This window comes from Tyto alba, unplaced genomic scaffold, assembly GCF_018691265.1.
Source record: "Tyto alba isolate M040663 unplaced genomic scaffold, T.alba_DEE_v4.0 Super-Scaffold_9, whole genome shotgun sequence".
NCBI lineage: Eukaryota > Metazoa > Chordata > Aves > Strigiformes > Tytonidae > Tyto > Tyto alba.
In genome coordinates this window covers 24382855-24391554 of record NW_024881330.1, presented here as the reverse complement: position 1 = coordinate 24391554, position 8700 = coordinate 24382855, and the positions used below count along the sequence as shown (strand labels likewise).

The following is an 8700-nucleotide window of genomic DNA, read 5'->3' as shown; positions in this document are numbered from 1 at the left end:
GCTCCTCCACAGGCTTCATGTGATTTATTATTAGTGCATCCCAAAATTTGTTCTTATCTGATACATCACAAGCTCATTTTGTGCTAAAATGACATATCTGATTCCTTTTGACATATCAAAGCAGATCTCTTGCCTTGGATTTCACCAGTGATAGTGTGTCCACAGCAATTCATCCTGTACCTACTGTTGGGAAAGGCAAAACACCACAGACCTGCTTGTGTGCCTGTGGAGCAGAGTGGCATGCCTTGCAGAAACATTCAGATGGAATTTGGATTACTATCACAGGTGCTGGAAGCATTTTAGCCTTATTAGCAAAATACTCTGGCTGAGCCAATTAGCCCTAATTACACGAACAGTTATATTAGACTAGGGGGAGTTGTATCCTTACACAGTTATATTACTTCACCGTTTATCTCCAGTATTTCTGCATAAACTTCACTGTGCCTTTTAATGAGAAAATAGAGATTAGAAAAGTGGCCAGTGGTTTTTTTTCAAGCGTAAAGGTAAGAACAGAGGTGGATAAATCAGTATGAGGCTGCCTAAAATCCTTTTTCTTACACGAGTGGCTTAGAAAGTGAGAACAATGTATAAAAGCTTGAAAAGCCTCTGAACACCATCTCCACTTAGTTTCTTCCAAAGCAACATTACGGGAAAAAGATCTGATTTAGGAACAAGAAAGAAAATTAATGATTTTTTTTTTTTTTTCACAAATTTGCTGAAGATGTCTCAATATGTTTAAAGCCCCCACTAGTTACCTAGGATAGCGCAGATCTGGTGAAAACACACAGACAGCACTTGAATGCACTACCAGCAGTAGCTCAATAATCCTTGCAACGTCACTAAAGAATATGAGTTATTTTTGTTCTCCTAACAGTGAGTGGGAAATTACAGCAGAGAAGTTTTGTGATTTATCCAAGCCCTGGGGAACATGGGGGGGTATCCAACTCAGAAATCCCAACATGGTAGTTCCCAGTCCTGTGTCCTGCCATCCCATGCCCCAAGCATTAAAAGCCGGTATAATTAGAGCTCCCCAGTGAGTGATTCACCAGCAAAGCCCTGAAAGGAGGAGGCTGTCACAAACTAACCTAACAGCTATACTGCTGCTGGGAAGCAGGAGAGCTGCCTCTCTGGAGATGAAAAGCTGTTGTTACAGGGAAACGTGCAGGTTGCTGCTGCATTTGAGAAGCCTCCTCCCTGTTACGTGCAGTCTCTGCCTGCTGTGTGCCCCGTCCCAGGAGGGGAAGAGCTGGAGGGACTAAACCAAGAAGCAGCAGCACTTTCCCTGGACAGGAGGGTAGCCTGGTGTGCATAATTGTGTGGGTTCAACTTCCCGTGAGGTGTCACTGGGACCCAGAGCCCTGACTCAGGGCATCTGTAGAAAAGGGAGGGAGATGCTGGAGGACTGAAATGGGAAAGGGAGGCAGGAGGCACTCACCAGCAAGAAAGCAAAGTGAGAGTAAGCACCACCCAAGAAAAGGCAAGCAGGGGCAGCATCTGTAGCATCGCGCAAAGCATGGATCTTCTAAAGCAACCCTAGGCGGGCTGAGGGTGCTATAGGTCCGTGCACACTGCAGTGGGAGTGTGACCAGAGGTGTGGGGGCTCCGGCCACACCAGCACTCGTGGAATGTGGTGGGGTGATCACAACACCCCAGGCAGGAAGGCTGAGCAGGCTCTTAAAGACCTGGCCACTGTCTTGCACCGGGACTTACGCGCCCAACTCCATGTCTGCACTCAGTTACCTGGGCTCTTATGGGGCCGTTTAATACTGGGGAGGGTTATTTCTAAACAGGGCTCACGTGCTGCTGGGGTCGGGATGTATGACCTGTCTCCCCCTCCAAGGGTTTGAGGAACAAGCCAAGGTCGATGCACAGGGCTGGAGTTCTTGGGGCGCTGCCTGGGCTGGGTAAAGCAAGGCTTCATCCACCCTGCACCCCCCAGTCCTGCAAAGCATTGGCAGCACTGCATTTCTAGGAGCTGGACTGGGTGGGATGCGTGGGACCACGAGTGGGGGGAGGCGGTCACGAGATAGCTGGCAGGAGACGATGCGGGTTTGCCAGGTACAGAGCACCTGCCTGTCTCGGAGTGCCTGCGCTCGCCGCGATGGCCACCGCTTCCCACAGCTGCCAGGACCAGGCTTCTCCCCGGGGAACCTTGGCCTCACACCGGGCTCAGCAAGAGGAGGGACATTTACTCACAGACGCCTCCAGCGTGGGCAGACACGCTGCCACCGGTGACCGTGTCACTAGACATTATTCCACATGCCCCGCCAAGAGCAGCACCGCAGGGAAGGCAGGCCCCCCCACCCCTGGTGCAGTCTTGCAGGATTATACCTCCCGAAATCGCGGGGAGAGGGTTGTGTGGGGAGGTCGGGGGTTTCTAGCCGGCGGCTGAGGGGAGCGGCAAGGCAGACTCACCCCGCTTTTCACACACCGAATTGCTCTAAGGAGTGCCCCCCCTCCATCTTCCCCATTTTCAGTCCCGCGGGGACACTGCCCAGGCGCCACAGCGTGGGGGCAGCGTGGGGGACGGCGGCAGGACCCGCTCGTGCCGTGGGCGGGCGGCGGGGGGGGGGGTGGGGGGGTGGGCTGCGGCACCCGCTCTCCCTGGACCCCGCCAGCAGGGTGAGGGGGCAGAGGGCCGGGAGGGGTGAGTAGCTGCGGGGCGGGTGACCCCCGCCTCGGGAAGTTGTGCCGCCGGGAGCCGTCGTGAGGCAGGATCGCGGCGGGGAGCGGGAGGGGGGGGGAGTGTGTGGAGGAAACACGAGTGTGCGGCGCCGCTGCCGTCCCCGCGCGGCGCCGGTGCGCGGGGGCAGCAGCGAGAGCGAGCGCGCGGAGGCACCGCCGCCACACCGGCTCCGCCGGGCCGCCCCTCCTCAGCCGGGCAGCCCCCCCAGCCGCCCGCCCGCCCGGCTCCGCGCCGCCGTCCCGCAGCGGCAGCCCCGGTCGCCCGGCGGGGTCGGGCCGGGGCGGCGGCGGAGGCGAAGGTGGGAGCGGCGGGGGCGGGCGGCAGCCGCGGGGGTCGTCGCCATGACGGGCGCGCGTGCCACCGCCTCCCGCCGCTGAGGGGGGCGGCGCGCGGCCGCTGTCCCTTCAGCACCGCGCGGCCGGCGGGGCCGCCCCGCCCCGCCCCGCCCCTCCCCGCCACCGGCACCGGCACCGGCACCGGCACCGGCACCGGCACCGGCAGCGAGGCGAGCCCTGGCGGCCCCCGCGGGCGGCGGCGATGGCGGGCCGGGGCCAGGGGCAGCAGGGCGCGCCGGCGGGGGGCCGCGGCCGCTGAGAGAGCAGGTAGGGGCGGGCGCGGCGCGGCGGAGCGCGGAGCGGGGCGGCTCCGCCGCGGCGGGAGCCCACCCGAGCCGGGCGGGGGGCGGTGGCGCCCCCGGGGCAGAGCGGAGCCCCCGGCGGGGGCGGTGGCGCGGGGCTCCGGCCCCTGAGGCGCGGCTGGGAGAGCCGGGGGGGTGGGGGAGCGGGGACCCGGGCGGCGGCAGCCGGGGGGGACATCGTCTGACGGGGCCGGGGCGCGGCGAGGGAGAGGGGAAGGTCCCCGCGGACCCGGTGGCAGAAAGGCCGTGAGTAATTGGGGGGGGGGGGGGGGGGGGGGGGGGTGCGGAGGAGGGGGCTGTCGTAGAAGCGAGAGCCGCAGCCCAGGTGAAGGGTACGGGGAGGGACAGGAGTCTGCGGCGGGAACAAAGGAGCCGCCCTGAGTGTCTTCAGTGGGAGGTGGGAGAAGGGAAGAGGGGGGAAACGGGAAAAGGGAGAAGAAAGGAGAAAAAGGGGGGGAGAGGGAAGAGGGAAAGAAAGAAAAAGAAAGAGAAAGAAAAGAAAGAAAAAGAAAGAAAGGAAAGAAAGAAAGGGGAAAGAAGAAAGAAAGAAAGAAAGAAAGAAAGAAAGAAAGAGAGAGAGAGAGAGAGAGAGAGAGAGAGAAAGAAAGAAAGAGAAAGAAAGAAAGAGAAAGAAAGAAAGAGAAAGAAAGAAAAAGAAAGAAAGAAAGAAAGAAAGAAAGAAAGAAAGAAAGAAAGAAAGAAAGAAAGAAAGAAAGAAAGAGAGAGAGAGAGAGAGAGAGAGAGAGAGAGAGAGAGAGAAAGAAAGAAAGAGAAAGAAAGAAAGAGAAAGAAAGAAAGAGAAAGAAAGAAAAAGAAAGAAAGAAAGAAAGAAAGAAAGAAAGAAAGAAAGAAAGAAAGAAAGAAAGAAAGAAAGAAAGAAAGAAAGAAAGAAAGAAAGAAAGAAAGAAAGAAAGAAAGAAAGAAAGAAAGAAAGAAAGAAAGAAAGAAAGAAAGAAAGAAAGAAAGAAAGAAAAAGAGAGAGAGGAAGGAAGGAAGGAAGGAAGGAAGGAAGGAAGGAAGGAAGGAAGGAAGGAAGGAAGGAAGGAAGGAAGGAAGGAAGGAAGGAAGGAAGGAAGGAAGGAAGGAAGGAAGGAAGGAAGGAAGGAAGGAAGGAAGGAAGGAAGGAAGGAAGGAAGGAAAAGAAAAGAGAAAAGAGAAAAAAGAAAAAAGAAAAAAGAAAAAAAGAAAAGAAAAGGAAAAGAAAAAAGAGAAAAGAAAGAAAAGAAAAGAAAAAAGAAAAGAAAAGAAAAGAAAAGAAAAGAAAAGAAAAGAAAAGAAAAGAAAAGAAAAGAAAAGAAAAGAAAAGAAAAGAAAAGAAAAGAAAAGAAAAGAAAAGAAAAGGAGAAAGAAAATAGAAAAGAAAGGAGAAAGAAAAGAAAGGAGAAAGAAAAGAAAAGGAGAAAGAAAATAGAAAAGAAAGGAGAAAGAAAAGAAAAGGAGAAAGAAAATAGAAAAGAAAGGAGAAAGAAAAGAAAAGGAGAAAGAAAATAGAAAAGAAAGGAAGCATCACTAGGTGAACACGCTGTAGATTTGCTCATTCTGCTGATTTTCTGTTCAATTTCATCCTAGGTTTTCATTCCCGATACACCTTTGGAAGGAGCTCACTATGACAGGGCAGAGTCTGAAGGCTTTATCTGAAGCAAATTTTGAAGACAATGAGATCAGCATCAACGTTGGAGGCTTTAAGAAAAAGATGAGATCCAACATGTTATTAAGGTTCCCTGAGACCAGGCTGGGCAAACTGCTGAGCTGCCACTCAAAGGAGTCGATACTGGAGCTCTGCGATGACTATGATGACACCAAGAATGAATTTTATTTTGACAGGAACCCCGAGCTCTTTCCTTATGTGCTACATTTTTATAACACCGGCAAGCTCCATGTGATGGGTGAACTCTGCGTGTTTTCTTTCAGCCAGGAGATTGAATACTGGGGAATCAATGAATTCTTTATAGACTCCTGCTGCAGTTACAGCTACCACGGGAGGAAGATGGAGCCAGACCAAGAGAAATGGGAGGAACAAAGTGACCAGGAAAGTACCACGTCTTCTTTTGATGAGATTTTGGCATTCTACAATGATGCCTCTAAATTTGACAAACAACCCTTTGGAAACATCAGGAGGCAGCTCTGGCTTGCTTTGGATAATCCTGGGTACTCAGTCTTAAGCCGAATCTTCAGTGTTCTTTCAATAGTGGTGGTGCTGGGCTCCATCGTGACCATGTGCCTGAACAGCCTCCCAGACTTTCAGATTGTTGACAGCAACGGGAACCCTGAGGAAGACCCTCGCTTTGAAATCGTGGAACATTTTGGTATTGCATGGTTCACTTTTGAACTGGTGGCGAGATTTGCAGTAGCTCCTGACTTTTTAAAATTTTTCAAGCATGCCCTGAATTTGATTGACCTAATGTCTATCCTTCCATTTTATATTACCTTAATTGTCAACTTGGTGGTGGAAAGTAGTCCGACCTTAGCAAATTTAGGCAGGGTTGCACAAGTCCTGAGACTCATGAGGATCTTTCGCATCTTAAAGCTTGCTAGGCACTCCACAGGTCTCAGGTCTCTTGGAGCCACCCTGAAGTATAGCTACAGGGAGGTGGGGCTTCTTTTACTGTACCTCTCTGTTGGCATCTCCATTTTCTCAGTAGTGGCTTACACCATTGAGAAAGAAGAGAATGAGGGGTTAGCCACCATCCCAGCTTGTTGGTGGTGGGCTACTGTTAGCATGACCACAGTTGGCTACGGGGATGTTGTGCCAGGGAGCACTGCTGGCAAGTTGACAGCATCTGCATGCATCCTAGCTGGTATCCTAGTGGTAGTGCTTCCCATTACACTGATCTTCAATAAATTCTCCCACTTTTATAGGCGTCAGAAGCAGTTAGAGAGTGCCATGAGAAGCTGTGATTTTGGTGATGGCATGAAAGAAGTTCCATCAGTCAACTTAAGGGACTACTATGCTTATAAAGTTAAATCCCTTATGGCCAGTCTTACCAATATGAGCAGGAGTACCCCCAGTGAGCTGAGCCTGAACGATTCACTGCATTAGTGTACAAGTTTGACAGCAGTTTGCATGAGAGCTATCAAGAGCTATGTTTATAAATGTTTTCCTATTTACCTTTTTTTTTTTCCCTAGAGAATAGTGTTGCTGACACTGCACTACCTTTGCACTTGAGAAACTAAAAACATTTCTATTACAAGTTGACAGTTTGCACATTTTCATCCTGTTGCATAAGTACTAAATGCTGACTTTTCCATACAAATGTTACCACTTCCATGACGTTAGTGCTAGTGGTATAGTGATGACCTGTTACTTTGTGCATTTCCTCATCTGAGCAGAGAAATGAACGTACCCAAGCAAAATAAAACTTCTCAGCTGTGACACGAGTAATGAAAAAGTCACCTGTCACCTATACTGGTATCTGTACTAGAGTAGGACTTCCCCTGCATTTTACAACAGTTTAAAACAGTCACCTGTGAATCACTGACACGGGAACACTCTTCCCCATCTTTCTGACCAGTAATTCTGATCATCATATGTCTGAAAACACCTCTCAGCTTTACATTTCAATGGAAGTTTGCTTGCTCTTGAGCACGTCTGTTAAAAACTGGGTGTTCTTGTTCTGAAATGTTATGTATGGTAATATTTGTCAGAAGCTCCTAAGCGTAGACCTACCTCTGCTTCTAAGATTAGGTCAATACTGAGCCCTCTGGAGAAGCCCACCCCTCATTTTCAGATAGCCACATATTCAAAGACTACATTTCCACAAGTGACTCTGGGTATGGAGGCCTATGAAGACATCAGGTTCCCATTTCCAGAAGTGATCTGCACACAGCTCAGTTTCAGTGAAGCTGAAGATACACAGTATTTCAGTCTGTCAAAATGGTTCTGAGATCAGACACACAAAAATGTGGGTTTTCAACAATTAGAAGCTCCAATGAAAAACATGGATTTGTTTAATGAAGTGAAATATTCCCACATGAACAGTACAGGCAGCATTTTAGGAATTGACATTCATATACTGCAAAAAGACTAATTATAAAGATGCCATATGTGATGCTGAGATATAAAATCTAATTTTATCAGGAAAATTTGAAAGCAGGTGTTGATGGCAGACAATTCCATTAAGCTTTCTGCCAAGGAAACTCTGAAGAAAAAAACCCCTAAAAGTCACATTTTCCCTCAGAAAGGAACTCACAACTTACAGCTAAGGAAGAATATAAGGGCTTAAGAAAGGAACAGATAAAGAAAAAGAGCTTAATACTGCACTCACTGTGGGCAGATCCTCCTACCTGCTTCTGTGACATAGTCAATTTAAATCCTTTCAATGGCTGGCTTGTTTTGGGGGGTTTTTGTTTGGGTTTTTTTTTTTTTTTTTTGTAATAAAATATGTGAGAGAGCAGATCATCTGGGTTTTCAAAAGTAATCATGAATCTGCATAAACTTATTTTTTGAGTGCTTGGTCACTTCCCTTACACAACTGTAGAGAGATCAAACACTTGTAGCCAACAGGCAGAAGCCACTGCTTCCCTCTCTTTATACTTCTAGCGACCTGTGCTATAAAACAAATTACTGGCACTCAGTGAGCAGAACAGCATTTCTCTTCAGATCCTACTGCTTTTCCATCCCATTTATTACATACACTGTTCCAATTAATTATTTTAATTTTTTTTTAGTTTTACTTGTGAAGACTAGAGAGGTTCAGAAAAATAAAATAGTAAAGCTAAAATTGTCATGTTTGGAAGCCTGTGTCTGTATACCACAAGGAGTGGCCAAACTGGCAGAATAAAGCCGTGATGGTATGAATAGGCAATTCCCTTTTTTAGGCTATTAGAGGTTGCTGTCTGGGCTGGATCTTTTGATGTCTTGCTGTATCAACTCCATCTAAAACCAGAAAGCTGAGCACAGAGTATCAGATTCCTGTTTGCCCAGTGATCTATTACAGAATACACAGTATGAAATAACTTACCCCACCACCACCATTTCCTTTGAACACCCACCCCTCACATCAGTTAGTAGTTGAGTTAGGCCATGAAGTGTGAGGGAAATGAGTCCTTTCCAACCTTACCAGGTAAAATTCTTGGAGATTTCAACATAGCCTGCACAAGTTACAAAGTCAATAGGCAAGAAATTGCTTGGTCCCCCTGAAAATTGAAGAGCCATATATGTGGCCCTGAAGGTAGACCTAGATAACCCAAATTAGGTGTCCAAACTTGAAATGTTTTGCTAAGGATTTCACATCTGGAGGGCTGGTTCAAGTTCTCTGCTGGGTCACAGGCATAAATTCAATAGTCTTGTCCCTGGTCCATATTGCATGTGTGTAAACTACCACACACCTATGAACACCCACCCAAAACACGGCACAGCACCAGGTTGCCTGTTGGA

General features: G+C 49.0%; 1 protein-coding gene across 3 annotated transcripts; it reads left to right on the top strand.

Moving 5' to 3' along the window:
* The first annotated feature begins 2601 nt into the window (after window positions 1-2601).
* Window positions 2602-8128, top strand: KCNS2 (potassium voltage-gated channel modifier subfamily S member 2). 3 transcript variants are annotated; one of them, XM_032988021.2, is made up of 2 exons: window positions 2602-2647; window positions 4893-8128. In XM_032988021.2, the coding sequence occupies exon 2, from the start codon at window positions 4930-4932 to the stop codon at window positions 6361-6363; it is 1434 nt and encodes a 477-aa protein (XP_032843912.1). In that variant the 5' UTR covers window positions 2602-2647; window positions 4893-4929; the 3' UTR covers window positions 6364-8128. The 3 variants fall into 3 exon arrangements, with proteins under 3 accessions (XP_032843912.1, XP_032843910.1, XP_042642202.1); XM_032988019.2 differs by lacking the exon at window positions 2602-2647 and adding an exon at window positions 3232-3288; XM_042786268.1 differs by lacking the exon at window positions 2602-2647 and adding an exon at window positions 3518-3569.
* The last annotated feature ends 572 nt before the right edge of the window (window positions 8129-8700 follow it).

Excerpts from the sequence above, each read along its gene's own strand:
- KCNS2 (XM_032988021.2), top strand. The coding sequence starts at position 4,930 with ATGACAGGGCAGAGTCTGAAGGCTTTATCTGAAGCAAATTTTGAAGAC.